Source organism: Sinocyclocheilus grahami, unplaced genomic scaffold, assembly GCF_001515645.1.
Source record: "Sinocyclocheilus grahami isolate Dianchi unplaced genomic scaffold, SAMN03320097.WGS_v1.1 scaffold914.1, whole genome shotgun sequence".
In the NCBI taxonomy this organism is placed as follows: domain Eukaryota; kingdom Metazoa; phylum Chordata; class Actinopteri; order Cypriniformes; family Cyprinidae; genus Sinocyclocheilus; species Sinocyclocheilus grahami.
The window spans coordinates 283,792-301,680 of record NW_015506093.1 but is presented as its reverse complement, the minus strand read 5'-3'; the positions used below and the strand labels follow the sequence as shown (position 1 = coordinate 301,680).

The 17,889-nt window shown below is 37.0% G+C and overlaps 1 protein-coding gene across 1 annotated transcript; it reads right to left on the bottom strand.

Moving 5' to 3' along the window:
* Window positions 1-1,990: 1,990 nt before the first annotated feature.
* On the bottom strand, window positions 1,991-13,265 carry LOC107564164 (uncharacterized). The gene is made up of 8 exons (XM_016249173.1): window positions 13,235-13,265; window positions 5,427-5,756; window positions 3,369-3,659; window positions 2,960-3,064; window positions 2,731-2,811; window positions 2,370-2,420; window positions 2,219-2,290; window positions 1,991-2,109 (listed from the first exon to the last, which is right to left on the bottom strand). Exons 1-8 carry the CDS (start codon window positions 13,263-13,265, stop codon window positions 1,991-1,993), a joined length of 1,080 nt encoding a protein of 359 aa, XP_016104659.1.
* Window positions 13,266-17,889: the final 4,624 nt, after the last annotated feature.

Below are 17,889 nucleotides of genomic sequence, written 5' to 3'. Positions count from 1 at the left end.
TAGCAGTGCGCTGTATACTTACCTCGGACTTGTGAGCGTCAGCCTGGGATGTTTCCAGCGCGGCTCTCCGTGCTCTCAGCTGGGTCTGCTTTGCCACCAGGTCCCGGATCTGCTTCTCCACGGCCTCCAGCTCGACCTGCACCGAATGCATCTCGAACGTGTCCTCACCTGCACTAAAAGGTAGACACACATCCGCCATTAAAGCAAGTAACAGTGAGTAAAACAATGGTAATGTGTGTGAATAGAGTATTAGTGTAAGCGAGATTAGCTGCTACCATGCTGGCGATGCTAGCGGGCTATATACTAATAGCGGACTCGGAAGTCAAAAATAGAACTAGTGCTAACAAAGCGCTCTGATTGTTTTTGTTGTAGAATACGATAGGGGATATATTCACACGTTATAAAACTGAAAAAGGATGGTGTATAAAATTGATTTTAAGATAAAAATTAGACGACAAAGAATTAACTTGACGGAGCTCAAACTCAAACCACACGGCAGCAACTTCTGGTAGCTTCTGGTCCTCTTTAGAAACTAGATGCTGACCATCTTTACTTCAGGAATCCACCACAAGGACTATGACTGACCGCACAAGGTAATCTCACATAAATGAACAGGCCTTCACGAGTGTTAATTCATGGTTTATTCATCAGTATTTGCATGCCTCATATCTGGTGAAGGATGCTAAAGACACAAACATGTATTCCAGCGCAGGAAAGAGACATTACTCTAATAGTGGTGCTCTGTACACCATGATTTCACAATGCTCTGAAAATCAAAACACTGACTGAATTATGATTGCTATCAGTTTCATACTCATAATGTGTAGTAGTTACTGTGCTTTCTTTTTACTTATGGTATTGGAGAAGAATCTGAAAATACTCAGAGATCACCCGTGACATGCAGTGAACTGTCCAAAATATGCTCGTTCATTTTGTTCATAACAATAACTGCATAATCAACAACAACAACAAAAAGGTTGACTAGTTTAGTGCTGCTAACCTGGAATGACTTTGACCTAAAATGGCAGTAGATTAACAATTGTGAAAAACTCATGCAAAGAAAACATACAAATGTTTGATTTTGTTTGTATTCTTAGTTATTAAATATAAATCTCACACTTGATTAAATGAAAATGAAAAATATATTAATGTAAAAAGCAGTATGTGGATAAGAAAAAATCTTTATCCATCTTAATGACTTGGCAAAAAGACAAGCATTATTTTGTTAGACAAAAAACATATTTAACTCTATCAACCAAGTGCCAAATTACACGTTATTGTTTTATACTATTGATTCTATATGTTATATTTATTTAATTGCTGTGCAGCGCCAATATAATAATGTAATAACTTTTAGGGCAGTTAACACAGAATTGTGTTAAACATGAGTGCTCATTGATAAAAAAGTTGTACTATATGTTATAGATATATTTGTTTGCAATTGTACAGATAATACAGTGCATAAGTATCTGTACAGTCTTTCAGTCAAGCATGTGTATAAGCAGTTCACATTTCTTAAGCAATGCAAGCGTTACTGTGTCTGCTGGTGTGAATCTCTTTTAGCCGTCTGTTGTCTTCTCTGCACTCAGGGACCTTTAAACAGATGAAAGATGATGCATTATGCAGGGGATGTGAATAATGCAAACCTTTGATTTGAGCTCATTCTGCTGATGATTTACAGTTCTAAGATCATGCTGAACCTCTGATACACACAAGTAACTGAACTGAAAGCAGATTTATAATGTAAAAGAACCAATATATGCCACAATCTGCAGGAACGAGTGCAACTTGTAAGCTTGTTGTCAGTTATTGTAAAATTATTGTACAGTTGTAACATAATTCGTACGTGTTTTATTCTTCTTCCTAATAGGTTGAGCATGAGTTGCATCACCAACTCCAGCATCAGCATCAGAAGAACACAAATGATCAATAACAATAAAATAATTATCAAATGTAAGATGTATACATTTCCTCAATGAGCCACGTGACTTCAGGAATAATTCTGATCTGTAGCATGATGTAGTATGATGGTTAATACTAAAAGGGATAGTTTACCCCAAAAAATGACTTCTGAGTACGCTACATCATTTGACTCTTCCATGGTATCATCTGCAAAAAAATAAATAAAAATTATGCAACATACATAGACACACCATCAATGTTACTGGTTAATGACTGATGACTCTATTGTCCAATTGTAGTGAAGAGGGTTTTTAACCTTTATCCACAGACATCTTTTTCTTAACAATGACTTCTGAATATGTGACCTCCAAAAATGGTTCTGGATCATCTAAAACAAACAAGTCGACATGATTGAATGATATTTGCTGATTTCGAACGGTATGTGTTTAGATGGTTTAAGACTCAACCTCTGTCTCTCTTATTCACTTCAGTCACGTCATCATAAATGTGATCAGAACCTGCTGGACAGCAAACAAGCATTTGAGGATAAAAGGTAGAAAGCATAATTATATATGAAGATTAAAGGGATGGTTCAAAAATATATTTTGAAAAATGCTGGGGTCCAAGTTGAACCCAACTGATTTTTATTATATGGGCATAATATATTAATAATTATAATAATAATATATATATTTTTTTCAAAATATATATTTTTTTCATAGATGACAGTCATATAGATTTGAAATGACATGGGTAATTATTTGTGTGTGTGTGTGTGTGTGTGTGTGTGTGAACTATCCCTTTTAATAATTATTTATTGAGGCTGACCAGACTGTAGAGGATAATTTTCCAGTTGATATTCTCCAGATTGATTTGGGACTGATGTCTGGTTAATGTTACGCTGCTGATCTATAACAGAAACAAAGAGCATTATGATCACTCAAGAGTATCTGCAGTGACTCTTTAGTCTGATATTCAGATCTTCTCATGAGCCTTTACTCAGAAACTGTATTGTTGCTGTTCAGTTGTATTAATCATGTTATGAACTGCTCCACACCTTTGTTCTTCTTGTATCTCCACATCAGCAGCAGTGAGAGGAAGAACAACAGACAAACACTCAATCCCACAACCACACCAGCGACCAGAAGAGAAGATGAAGCTGCTGAGAACGGAGAACATGACAAACATGCAGATCTCATTGTAAGTCACATAATATTTCATAAAACGTAATATTTCAAGGCTTCTGACTTTACCCCCATGCTCCTGCTGGGTATAACATTAATTTGAACAAAGATAGCATTGATATTTACTCATCTAGAACACCTATAATAAACCTTATTTGCCCAAAAGGAGGCGTCTTTAAGCCACACAAAACTGATAATTACTTAATTAAAAATGCATCAGTGCATATATTGTAGTGCCTGATAATGTTGAACAGGCGAGTGTTTATCACAGTATTTACTCACCATTAACAGACAGATTTATTCGTTCACTCTCCTGTGTTGAGTTTGGTCTTTCATCTCTCTGTCCTCTACACCAGTACTGATCCTGATCAGACTCATTCAGTCCTCTGATAGTGAGAGTGTCTCTGTTTACAGTGTAACGCTCAGACGTCTGTAACATTACACTGTTGTTTCCGCCTTTATACCACTCATATCTCCAGTTACTGTTAGACTCAATCACACACTTCAGATTGACTGTCTCTCCAGTGAATACAGGACTGTCTGGTGTCACAGTCAGAGTAGATCTGGGTAAATCTGTGAACATATAAAAGCAGACAAAGATAAAGATAAAAGAGACTTGCAATGAAGTATTAACTCAACACAGTAACTGTGTATTATCCATCTTATTTTATATATAAAATGAAATTGATTAAGAATCGACCATTAAAAACCCATAATGGTTGATATTTAAGCTGAATGTCTATTACATCTCTGGTACTTTGGGCCTAAGGTGGGGAAATTTAGTTTTTAGAACATTAATCTGTTTCTTACCTTATGAAATTTTTCAGGCACAAATAGGTGCTGTCTTAAGTCACATTCATTGTTTTGTTAAGATGAAGTTTTAAAGGGTTCATGAAACCGTAAATCAAATGTTCTTGATGTTTACACATATGAGAGGTTACTTTACAATATAAAATACTGTAGTCTCGTTTCAGTCATGGGAAAAAAAGCTCGTCAACAAACATTGTTCTTCATAGTTTTCGTTAATGAAATGAACACTGGTTCAGAACAAGTGAAGCCCAAACAGTTTGATCGCCGTCTGATGGCTGCTGCAGTGTAGGTCATAAACCCCACCCGAAAACAATATAGCTATTCAACTATTTCTTTTTATGATTTTAAATCTGTATGTAACCTCAGAATGATTGCAAAGTAAGTCTGATGTTGTGGTGGCTGTGCTTTAAAATTAAATCATTATAATTTTAATTCAAGTCATGAAGGATTTTGAAAGTCTGACAGTAATTATAAGCCCAATTCCAGAAAAGTTGGGACGTTTTGTGAAATGCCATAAAATCAAGAATATTTGTTCCTTCTCTTTGTTGTAGCACATGCAGAATGAGACCTGCCGTTGTCTTAATCTAATAATCATGGACTTCTCATTTAATTAAGATATTCTACAACATTTGCACTTTTATTTTGCCTCTCTTCCAACATTTTTGGAGAGTGTTGCAGCCATCAAAATCAACATTTGTTTATATTTACAAAATACAATGTAGTTGGTTAAGAACAAATTAATGTGTGTACTCATGTGTTGTGAATTAGGCAGAACGTTTTCGTGAGAAGTTCGAATGTGCGTTTAAACATGAATAATTTACGCAATTATAAGTGAATGAGACCCATTGTCTCTGTTTGGCAGTACCTACCTTTGTGAACTTTCAGTCTGATGAACTTGAACAGCAAACTGACTCCCACCTATAATATTCTGACTTTGTAGTAATGTTGTCTTTTTATTTATGCATTTGTTTTTTTATATTATGAACTCATAAATGATGAGAACCATGAAAACTTTAATTCTAATATAATACAGTCTGGTATAATGTTTATTTTCTTAAGTTTAATTTTTGGCCCTTCATGGGAGAAAGTGTGTGCTGCACTCTTTTTACAGACAAACACTGTTTTTAAAGACAAAGTTTGTTCATTCACAAAACTGACAACTTCATTCTGAACTGAATTTAGCTGCATTATGTGTTTATCTGAGGTGTTAGGTTTAGTATAAAACACAGCTGTATGACCCTCACTATGTCTGCAGTTTATATGTAAAGTGTGTACAGAATTTCAGCCTACGACGCCTGAGGTGGACTGTGAACAGAAGTTTCTCCATAGAATGACTGACTACATTTACTAAAATATGCAATACATAATAATTATTAACCACAATTATCAACCACAATCCTTATTCATAATTTGACCTCCAGTTTGAATTAAATTTTCAAAATAACCGTTTTTGTTGTTGAGCTGAAATCTGGACGCTGTGTGTGTTCATGTAGTAAAGTGAGTTTTTAGGAGGAATTATATTTAACTCACCCGTCACATTGAGATAAACAGAGCTTGATTGTGATGAGTTTGGTCTTTCATCTCTCTGTCCTCTACACCAGTACTGATCCTGATCAGACTCAGTAGCTCCTCTGATAGTGAGAGTGTCTCTGTTTACAGTGTAACGCTTAGACGTCTGTAACATTACACTGTTGTTTCCGCCTTTATACCACTCATATCTCCACTCAGGTGTCCAGCCATATGTCCTGTCAATTCTCCATCTCCAGCTATTGTAAGACTCAATCACACACTTCAGATTGACTGTCTCTCCAGTGAATACAGGACTGTCTGGTGTTACAATCAGTGAAGATGTGGGTGAATCTGGGAAGACAAAAACATTAAGTGACTAAACTCTTTCGTTGAAATTTTGTAAATGTTTCACAAAACGTAATAATTCATCCATGCATCCATCCATCCGGTGAAACTACAGACTTCTTTTTGGTGATTGTAGTGATGTTATTGGTTTAAAACCTCACAATCATTAAATAGGTGGCCAATGAGCTACCGTCCGGTTAGGGTATATAAGTTGGTTGGTCATGCCTCCTGGAGTGCGTCATGGTCGAAAGCCCGCCCCCTTCCTTTTTGTTATGGACTACCGAGGTAGGTGTTTGTAGCCGTTTAGCTTGGCTGTTTGTTTGGAGTGTTATTCAGTGATTTATGCGATCTTTACTTCTTTAGTGTGGTGTTAGGCTGCTGAAACATACTGTGTGTGGTGTGCCGTTTGCCCTCAGGTAAGTTTAATGATGTATGGGAAGCTGAGGGGAAATTGGGTTCAGTTTAATGTGGGTTTTGTGTTTCAGTGCAGTGTACCTTTACGGCTCCCATTGTTGTGGCTCTGCAGTATAACTCAATCCAGGTCGCAGCACCAGCTGTTGTCGTTATAGCCTTTAAAGAAGTTGTCGTATGATTCCTATATCTATTGTTATGAGTATTACATCATCGGATTACCGGGTAAGTAAATTGCTCTAATGGTTAAATAACCTCGCATGTTTTACCAAACTGTAGTTGTAATTGTTATTTGTTTTTTAATGATTGTGTGTGTGTGTGTTAGAATAGGTTGAGCGGGAGCCGTTACTAATACAGCTCGTTTCCTATTCCTCATTGTTTGAGCCACGCTGCTGCTTTTGGAGCCTAATTACGTCCACGTCTAGCGTCCAAGTGGGCTTGATGTTTGTTTTTTTTGTGATTTTTGGTGTTTTGTTTGTGTAGTTTGATCGTATTCCTGTCACTGTAATCGTTCCCATCAGTTGTATTGATTGCCGCTATGCGGTAGTGATGGTATGGGTCATCTTGTAACCATATGACCGGTAATTAGTTTAAATTTGATTTTGTTTTCTTTAGTTGAGTGATTGCAATCCTGTTTTTTTTTGGTGAACTTTTTCTAAAAGTTTGTTGGTTTTTCCATTTTTTTTCTCTTCATGGTTAATAATCATTTAATTAATTGGTTTATTTTCTTATTGTGATTTTTATTATTATTTTTTTCTCTTTTGTTTGTAGGAGCTGAGTGCTTCCCGAAGTGGGCTGGGTCTTGACAGCACCACGGACATTATTTCACTTGGGGTGGTCTTTGTTGTGTGTCACTATTGCTGTGTTTATTATTTGCAGTGAATTTTGTGGGAGTGATTCTGATTTGCGTGACTTCGTTTGCATACCTGGTGCTGTTATATTAGCCCCCTTCTTATATAGGAAGACTCTGCCTCCTACAGGATTAGTGTTTTTGATGATTGATTTTGATTGTTTTCTATATTGAGGATTTTGTTTGTTTTTTTTCTTTCTTCAACCTATGGTATTTGTGTGTGCAATGTAAAACATAAACAAGACTTCGCAATGAGAGCAAGAATACAAAGGCCGAATCCACAAAACATCTTAAACCCATGTGATCATATATTGTCCACATGTGATCACTTGGGTTTCACACATTTACACCATGAAAATGTTCCAAAACCAGAAGTTTCACGTATTTCTCATGTGATTTTAACACGTGATTGCACATGTGAAGTTCATGTGCTTTGCACACAAAGAAGAGTAGAATGATGTATTACTCTTATCTGTATGAGCAAAAATTACATTTTGTTTCCACAATTGAGGAAAAAGTGATTCCATGACGGTTTCGTGTGCTACTAGCTTCCGCACAAACACTCAATAACACACATTTATCTAGGTTAATACTAGAACGAGCGGCCATTTAAAGTTGCTACAACTTGCATGTTTTAATTAATTTAAAGATACTTTAATTAGGTAAACATTTACCCCTTTCTACAATATTTCTAAAATCAAATCACTTACAGAAAGCCATCCCCTCTCAGCCAATCACTGTGGGCATAGTTAGTAAGCTTGCGGATATCATCCATAAAAAGTTCACCCTGCCCTTTCTTAGTTTAAGATTTCTCCCAATTCCTTAGTAAAAGTTGGTCTCAGCAGCTTTGTGAACAGGTTTTAAAAGGAACCTCTAAGGTAAAAACTTTTACTGCTCTTTATGAGAACACGTGCTAAGATAACATGTTTTGTGAGGTAATGAGCAACAGCTGAAAGTAATCAGGCATGATAAGTCCAGGCAATGGGTAATGGGAAATGCAGTCCACGATAAGAAGACAAAGACAGAAGGAGTGCCCTCTTGTGGCTATCATAGGTGCTCCGGTTGGCAGGCGTGACAATAATCAAGTCCTTCAGGCTTGTTTGAGAGCTACAGGTAACAGGGCTGAAACTAGAGGCTGCAGGACTGTGTGGCCTTTCAGGAACTGAGTTTCGCACACTTGGCTAAAACTCTGGCTCTTTCTTTGTCTATATCTTTCCACTGCAAGCTCACATTCACATCGGCCTCTTTTGTTTAGTGCAGTGGCCACATCTCAGAATCTACTAAAACACTGACAAGTGATGGACAGAACCAAGTCCTGCCTTCCTTTTTTTTTGATAATCACTCAAAATACAGAAGATACGATCTGTCATTTCTTCTGTTTCCTTGTGACTGGCTCCCTATTGAACAAAAAAATTTTTTTTTTTTAAATCTTGCTAATTACTTGTAAAGCCTTGAATGGTTTAGCTCCTCAGTACTTGAGCGAGCTAATATGCTCTTTCACGTCTGCTGCGATCTCAAAAACTCTGGCCATTTGATAATACCCAGTTTTTCCATTTTTTTTCTCTTCATGGTTAATAATCATTTAATTAATTGGTTTATTTTCTTATTGTGATTTTTATTATTATTTTTTTCTCTTTTGTTTGTAGGAGCTGAGTGCTTCCCGAAGTGGGCTGGGTCTTGACAGCACCACGGACATTATTTCACTTGGGGTGGTCTTTGTTGTGTGTCACTATTGCTGTGTTTATTATTTGCAGTGAATTTTGTGGGAGTGATTCTGATTTGCGTGACTTCGTTTGCATACCTGGTGCTGTTATATTAGCCCCCTTCTTATATAGGAAGACTCTGCCTCCTACAGGATTAGTGTTTTTGATGATTGATTTTGATTGTTTTCTATATTGAGGATTTTGTTTGTTTTTTTTCTTTCTTCAACCTATGGTATTTGTGTGTGCAATGTAAAACATAAACAAGACTTCGCAATGAGAGCAAGAATACAAAGGCCGAATCCACAAAACATCTTAAACCCATGTGATCATATATTGTCCACATGTGATCACTTGGGTTTCACACATTTACACCATGAAAATGTTCCAAAACCAGAAGTTTCACGTATTTCTCATGTGATTTTAACACGTGATTGCACATGTGAAGTTCATGTGCTTTGCACACAAAGAAGAGTAGAATGATGTATTACTCTTATCTGTATGAGCAAAAATTACATTTTGTTTCCACAATTGAGGAAAAAGTGATTCCATGACGGTTTCGTGTGCTACTAGCTTCCGCACAAACACTCAATAACACACATTTATCTAGGTTAATACTAGAACGAGCGGCCATTTAAAGTTGCTACAACTTGCATGTTTTAATTAATTTAAAGATACTTTAATTAGGTAAACATTTACCCCTTTCTACAATATTTCTAAAATCAAATCACTTACAGAAAGCCATCCCCTCTCAGCCAATCACTGTGGGCATAGTTAGTAAGCTTGCGGATATCATCCATAAAAAGTTCACCCTGCCCTTTCTTAGTTTAAGATTTCTCCCAATTCCTTAGTAAAAGTTGGTCTCAGCAGCTTTGTGAACAGGTTTTAAAAGGAACCTCTAAGGTAAAAACTTTTACTGCTCTTTATGAGAACACGTGCTAAGATAACATGTTTTGTGAGGTAATGAGCAACAGCTGAAAGTAATCAGGCATGATAAGTCCAGGCAATGGGTAATGGGAAATGCAGTCCACGATAAGAAGACAAAGACAGAAGGAGTGCCCTCTTGTGGCTATCATAGGTGCTCCGGTTGGCAGGCGTGACAATAATCAAGTCCTTCAGGCTTGTTTGAGAGCTACAGGTAACAGGGCTGAAACTAGAGGCTGCAGGACTGTGTGGCCTTTCAGGAACTGAGTTTCGCACACTTGGCTAAAACTCTGGCTCTTTCTTTGTCTATATCTTTCCACTGCAAGCTCACATTCACATCGGCCTCTTTTGTTTAGTGCAGTGGCCACATCTCAGAATCTACTAAAACACTGACAAGTGATGGACAGAACCAAGTCCTGCCTTCCTTTTTTTTTGATAATCACTCAAAATACAGAAGATACGATCTGTCATTTCTTCTGTTTCCTTGTGACTGGCTCCCTATTGAACAAAAAAAAAATTTTTTTTTTAAATCTTGCTAATTACTTGTAAAGCCTTGAATGGTTTAGCTCCTCAGTACTTGAGCGAGCTAATATGCTCTTTCACGTCTGCTGCGATCTCAAAAACTCTGGCCATTTGATAATACCCAGAATATCAAAATCAACTGCGGGTGGCAGATCCTTTTCCTATTTAGCGCCCGAACTCTGGAACAATCTACCTAGCGTTGTTCGGGAGGCAGACACACTCTGTCAGTTTAAATCTAGATTAACGACCCATCTCTTTAACCTGGCATACACATAATACACCATCTCATTTCTATAATTAAAATCTGTTGAAGGATTGTTAGGCTGCATTAATTAGGTCAACCGGAACCGGGAACACTTCCCATGCTAACAATAAAGTGATTATTAGTTAAGTGTTGAAAACACATAAGCAATCTTTCAGAATGCTCTCAGTTACATGTTGATGCATACTGCATGCATTAGTGAGTGTGGTGGTGCTTATGGGGTGTCACTCTGGGATGGGTGAGTATGAGGCCGGGAGGGAAAAATCACAGTGTACTCACTACAAAAAACTAGACCACACCACTGGTTAGTCCACCAATATCCAATCAAAATGTAGCAAACCTTTGTCCACTATTGTGGTCAAAGAGGGCCCCGCCATAAACTGGGCCATTGAATGTGCTGTTCACTACAGCATAAAAATTCACTTTTGTGTAAGATATTTCCAAACATGTTACATGCAGTAATGTGGTTAACATTTCACACCACTGATTATTCATTGGAACAAAACAAGCTACACAACTCCTAACCAAATGAGGTCAAAGTGTTTGAGATACACACAGCCTCACTTCCTGTTTGACGTTGGTATCATCAACTTAATTGTGACTTTACAGTGGCCTGCAAAAAATTTAGACACTTAAGGTGTTTACACATTAAGTATATTTTAAATGAACCAAACTCAGTTCAGTTAAAGTGAATCAGAAAAGAAAACTGCTGCAAGTGACCTCAGTGCTTTTAGTGTTCACAATGTAAACAGGCTGATGCAACATATACATGTCAAAATGAGTGGCCTTTATTTTAAAGAAATATAGCAAAAGCTCAATTTTCAATTAAAAAATTTCACAAAATAAAGCATGATAATAAATATGAAGTATAATAATGTTTTTCAAACTGGAGTCCAAAGTCTTTCTGATTGTCAAGCAATAGTGGAACATGTTCATATGTTAACGTAATGAACTATAGCTCTGGTTTTTCTGCTAAGAATGTGAAGAGAACTGACTTCACACCACTGCTAAAAATGATGGTTAAAAATAAGAGGAAAAGTGTCTCAGAAAACAGAAATTAGTTCTAAAATAAGCTTGAGCATCATTTGTTGGCATTTGGTTTGACATGTTGTCTCAAAATGCCAGCGGTTCTTAATCCTGGTCCTCGCGACCCCCCGCTCTGCACATTTTGTATGTTTCTCTTATCGCTTCAGCTGTTTGTTCTATTCGACCATAAGCAGGGCTGCATTTCACAAAATAAAGCATGATAATAAATATGAAGTATAATAATTATGTTTTTCAAACTGGAGTCCAAAGTCTTTCTGATTGTCAAGCAATAGTGGAACATGTTCATATGTTAACGTAATGAACTATAGCTCTGGTTTTTCTGCTAAGAATGTGAAGAGAACTGACTTCACACCACTGCTAAAAATGATGGTTAAAAATAAGAGGAAAAGTGTCTCAGAAAACAGAAATTAGTTCTAAAATAAGCTTGAGCATCATTTGTTGGCATTTGGTTTGACATGTTGTCTCAAAATGCCAGCGGTTCTTAATCCTGGTCCTCGCGACCCCCCGCTCTGCACATTTTGTATGTTTCTCTTATCGCTTCAGCTGTTTGTTCTATTCGACCATAAGCAGGGCTGGACTGGGACAAAAAAAATCGGCCCTGGCATTTTTCGGTCCAGGCGGCCCACCACCATCATATACACACACATATATATTAAGGAAGCTAAAAGGTCAAAGTATAATTTCTAATTAATAAAAATAAGTATGCAACTGTGTACAACATATAGGCTACTATAATTTAAAATGTTGCCAGTAATCTTCACACTAAGGGACAGCAAATACCTCAAAGAATGCAACCTTTATAAGAATAAGAAAGGAAGGCGAAGAATACGTTGATAAATTATGATTTCTTTTTTAAACACAGTGAATACAGTACTGGTATCTTTAATATTAAAAGTTAAGTATTTGAATATATTGCAAACTCACAAAATAAAAAATGGTGAGTGAATATCCCATCTCGTTGTTTTGGATAAGAATAAAACGTCAGGTCACATTTAAATCTTGATTTATTCGCATTGGCCCATGGAAACCTCTGTGAACACACACTTGACTTGGCCAAAAAAGTGCAAGGGACAAATTTTTGTTTTATTAAAAAGTGTTTACGTATTCTACACTAATGGCACACATACACATGATGGGCAGGTCCTTGGCGGAAAAAAAAAAGTGCCGGCCCAAAAATGCATCGGCCCACCTGGGAAATTGCCCGGTATGCCAGATTACCAGTCCAGCACTGACCATAAAATGCCCTGCGAAGTGGACATCACTGGATATTCTGACATAATTCCAGTTCGAAAGGATCGTATATGTTCCATTCAAAGGGCATTAAAGTGTGCGAGACATGACTACTATGCAAATCTCATGATTATGGTTAAATAACCCTTCACACTTCCATGATGTCAGTCGAAACAGTTAATGCATGGAGCTCTTTTCTTAAGAGCTGATGATTTGAATCGTGTGTTAAACAAGAGAGACATGCAAAAAGGGCAAGAGGGGGGACAATAAAGAATACAATTAACATTGAGACTCAAGACACAAACCCTCCTACACACAGCACAACCTGTTGAAATGTATCTTCAACTGAATACAATATATTAGAAACAGAAATATAGTGTAGAAGATGGGAGCCAAACTCAGTTCCAGGAGGTCTGCAGCCCTGCAAATTTGAGCGGATTTGAGAACTACAGGTAACACAGTTGGAAACACTACAGGACTGTGACCTTTCAGGAACTGAGTTTTGCACTCCTGGTATAGAATATAATAAAATACTTACAGAAGATTAGAGGCAGTGCACTGGACCCCATACCGACACATTAATAAAATAACTTCTGTCCTGTGTGCTCTAAAACAGACACTTCCTATGTTTATACAGTCATTTCACACTTCAAGAAGAGAAAGGAGGAGACAAAACTGTACAGAAATACATGAATAAATACAAAGAAAAAATGCATTCTAAGATATTTAGCTTCTTTTCTCTACTTGGAAAGACTTTCACAGAAAAGCTATTTCAAAATTGTTCTGAAACTTATTTTGCTCATTCATACCCACAGCCACACACATTAAGGACAGTTCAGAAAATACTAAGTCAAATCACAAGGTGACATCTAATGTAGGTCTTTTCATGTAATTTGAGTTATACTTTCAGCTGTAATTTGCAGCTGAACTGCAGTTCATTCTGGTGAGATTGTGAGTAGCTCTCTGGTCTCGGTATGTCGGCCAAAAGCCTTGCTTTAAATATAGATGACAGTAGGCGGCTGCAGTCAAGACAAGTGGAAAAGAGCTGTAGAGAACAAAGCAGAAGAAAAACCAACAACTGTCAGCTCAATGCCACCACTCGCTCAACACTTTTATTAGGCCTCTTAAAGGGATAGTTCACCTGAAATTGAAAATTCTGTCATTAATTACTCACTCCCATGTAGTTTCAAACCAGTAAGACCTTCGTTCATCTTCGGAACACAAATTAAGATATTTTTGATGAAATCCAAGAGCTGACAGCAAAACAAATTAAACATTCAAGGCCCAGAAAGGTAGTAAAGGACCGTTTAAATAGTCATCATCAGTGGTTCAACCGTAATTTTATGAAGCTACAAGAATACTTTTTGCATGCAAAGAAAACAAAAATAATGACTTTACTCAATTTATTTTTTTATAAAGACTGTGTCTGTTCCCCAAACTAGCAAATACAAAAGACATTCAAAACAATTTAAGGGTAACAATTTAATTGATGTTCAACAAATAAAAAAACAGATATAATACAGATAAACAAATGATAACGCTTGGCTTAATGAATATTAGATCCCTTTCTGCAAAAGTGCTTTTTGTAAATGATATGACCACAGATCATAACTTAGATGTGCTCTGTTTGACAGAAACCTGGCTAAAACCTGATGATTACATTACTTTATGAGGCTACCCCCAAGATTACTTTTATAAACATGAGCCACGTCTAAAGTGGGAGGTGTTGCTACAATTTATAGTAATATTTTCAGTATTTCTCAGAGCTCTGGTTTCAAGTATAATTCGTTTGAAGTAATGGTGCTTTTTATAACATTACATAAACAGAGAAACAAGTGTTAATGATAAATCCCTTGTGACTTTTGTACTGGCTATTCAGCCTGGTCTCATGTTTATACGTAGGTATTAATACGTAACATTTACAAGCACAAAACGTACACTTTTGTACGTTTTTAGTCATGCTAAAACGTACAATTTAGACGTATTTCAACGTACAAATCGCTACTGGAAACGAGCTAGCAGCAGAAATCACAACAAAACGAAATGTTATAATTTCTTAAGTAAACAATTTAATAATGCAATTGAAAACAAGTTAATTAATGTGACAACTAATAACTAATAAAATTAATGCCGCGATTTCAATATTCATAAGGATTAATTTTTAGGTGTCGTCAATACGTTAGTTTTGTACGTTAAAATGCTGAAAATACATAAGTATTTGTAGGTTTAGAGGCTGACAATACGTAAGTATTTGTACGTTTTAGTGCCTGTAAAAGCGTAAGTAAATGTACGTTTTATAGAACCACATTTTACGTAAAATACATACGAATTATCATGAGATCACGTTGGGCTATTGTATACAGGCCACCATATAGACTTTATCAAAGAATTTGCTGATTTTCTATCGGAGTTAGTGCTGGCTGCAGATAAAGTCCTAATTGTAGGTGATTTTAATATCCATGTTGATAATGAAAAAGATGCATTGGGATCAGCATTTATAGACATTCTGAACTCCATTGGGATTAGACAACACGTGTCAGGGCCTACTCATTGTCGGAATCATACTCTAGATTTAATACTGTCACATGGAATTGATGTTAATGGGGTCATATGATGCTATTTTAAAGATCATTATTATCATGTATTTGGTGTAACAGAATATGTTGACATGCTTTAATGTTAAAAAAACACATTATTTTTCAAATTCTGTACATTGTAGGTCCTCTATGCCCCGCCTCTCTCAAACACATCGTTTTCAACAAAGCCCCCTCCTTTGACAAGCACAGTCTGCTCTGATTGGCCAGCTGACCCAGTGCATTGTGATTGGCCGAACACCACAAGCATAATCGCGAGCGTCAGCTTTCAAAGTAAATATCAAGACAGTTAATAATGTCATTAGTTTTACCATCAGTTCAACCCCGAAAAGGGCAACAGAGTCGCGTGACAGACACAGTGATGATGCAGTACACAAGCCACGGTTAAGACAGCTGACGTGCTATGATTTCTGACAGGCAGTTCACTCTCCTGTGATGTGACCCTGTTCCCCTCACACACACACACGACGTGCTCCTCTGCGCTGCGCAAAACTCCGCATTCGAACAGTCAATAGCAAATACTTCAACTAATAACAAAACATACAGTCGCTGATTCAGAAGCGCCAGATTGTCATAGCAAAGTCGGAATTGACCCTTTTTTATTTTTTGGAAATAGCCTGTGCGCACAGCCAGCCTTGCACTCTTATAGGTTCAAAAAACTGTCGTCCATAAAATGCGTTGCACAAATTCGAACATCTGGGTTGTGCTGTTCTGTTGTAAATAAATCTTAACCAATGATTCCTAATTGCATCTACTTCCGGAAAGCCAAATAAAGTGCTTTTGCTTTCGCACTGAAATACACAGCGTCTCCCTGACATGCTGCTTCAACACTACTGCTGTTCCTGAAACCACGCCGCCTTTCTTTGCATGCACATTTGGCCGGAATTTTGCAAATCTTCCCACATAGTGACGTAGACATGTGGGGGCGTGTTAGAACCAGCCATTTTAGGTAGACGTGGATGACTCTTAACTTTTATAAAGAATATCTCTTTGGATTTGAGACTTTAGTCTTTGCAACTTTACAGATCTTCTTTATGCACCAAGAGCTTGTAACACTCCAACGAGAAAGGAGAACTTGAAATCGCATCATATGACCCCTTTAATTGTGTTGAAATTCTGCAGCAGAATGATGATATCTCGGATCATTATCTAGTTTCGTGTATACTCCATATAGTTAAAGCTGCAAATTCACCTCCTTGTTACAAATATATTAGAACCATTACTTCTACCACAAAAGACTGCTTTGTAAATAATCTTCCTACTTGTCTCAATTCCTCAGTATATCCAATAGATCAAAAATCTCTCTTTTCTAGCACTTTAGATACAGTTGCTACTTTACGCTTAAATAAGATTAAGGAAACGGTCCGACACCATGGTATAATGAGCACACTCGTACCTTAAAGAGAGCAGCCTTTTATAAAGAATATCTCTTTGGATTTGAGACTTTAGTCTTTGCAACTTTACAGATCTTCTTTATGCACCAAGAGCTTGTAACACTCCAACGAGAAAGGAGAACTTGAAATCGCATCATATGACCCCTTTAATTGTGTTGAAATTCTGCAGCAGAATGATGATATCTCGGATCATTATCTAGTCTCGTGTATACTCCATATAGTTAAAGCTGCAAATTCACCTCCTTGTTACAAATATGTTAGAACCATCACTTCTACCACAAAAGACTGCTTTGTAAATAATCTTCCTACTTGTCTCAATTCCTCAGTATATCCAATAGATCAAAAATCTCTCTTTTCTAGCACTTTAGATACAGTTGCTACTTTACGCTTAAATAAGATTAAGGAAACGGTCCGACACCATGGTATAATGAGCACACTCGTACCTTAAAGAGAGCAGCCCGGAAAATGGAGCACAGTTGGAATAAAACAAAACTAGGAGTATTTCGTATTGCATGGCGGGAAAGTACTTCTACTTAAAGTAAAGCTCTAAAAACGGCTATATCTACTTAATTTTCATCTCTCTTAGAAGAGAACAAACACAATCCCAGGTATTTATTCAATACAGCGGCTAAATAAAAAAATTAAAACATCAACAGACGCAAACATTTCCCAACAGCACAGCAGTAATGACATTTTTTTCACATCAGACTATAGATCCCCTGAGAAACAATGCCACTCATTCTCTGCAATAGAACAGGAAGTATTGTATAAACTTGTCAAATCATCAAAACTTACAATGTACAGTATGTTAGACCCTATTCCATCTAAGCTACTAAAAGAGGTGCTTCCAGAAGTCATAGATCCTCTTCTGAATATTATTTATTCGTCGTCTCCAGAATCTTCAAACTGGCTGTTATTAATCCTCTCATTAAAAAAAACAACAACTTGATCCTAGAGAATTAGTTATTACAGACCAATCTCAAATCTCCCTTTTCTGTTCAAAATACTAGAAAGGGCAGCTATGTTCCTTTTTGGAGAGAAATGGTATCCCTGAGGATTTCCAGTCAGGATTAAGACCATATCATAGTACTGAGACTGCTCTCATAAGAGTTACAAATGACCTGCTCTTATCATCCGATCATGGTTGTATTTCTCTATTAGTGCTACTGGATCTTAGTGCTGCGTTTGACACTATCGACCACACC

Excerpts from the sequence above, each read along its gene's own strand:
- LOC107564164 (XM_016249173.1), bottom strand. The coding sequence starts at position 13,265 with ATGGGGTCCAGTGCACTGCCTCTAATCTTCT. Across the intron at positions 2,812-2,959 it reads GAGATACAAGAAGAACAAAG|ATCAGCAGCGTAACATTAAC; the intron begins GTGTGGAGCAGT and ends TTTCTGTTATAG. Across the intron at positions 2,421-2,730 it reads AAATTATCCTCTACAGTCTG|GTTCTGATCACATTTATGAT; the intron begins GTCAGCCTCAAT and ends GCTGTCCAGCAG.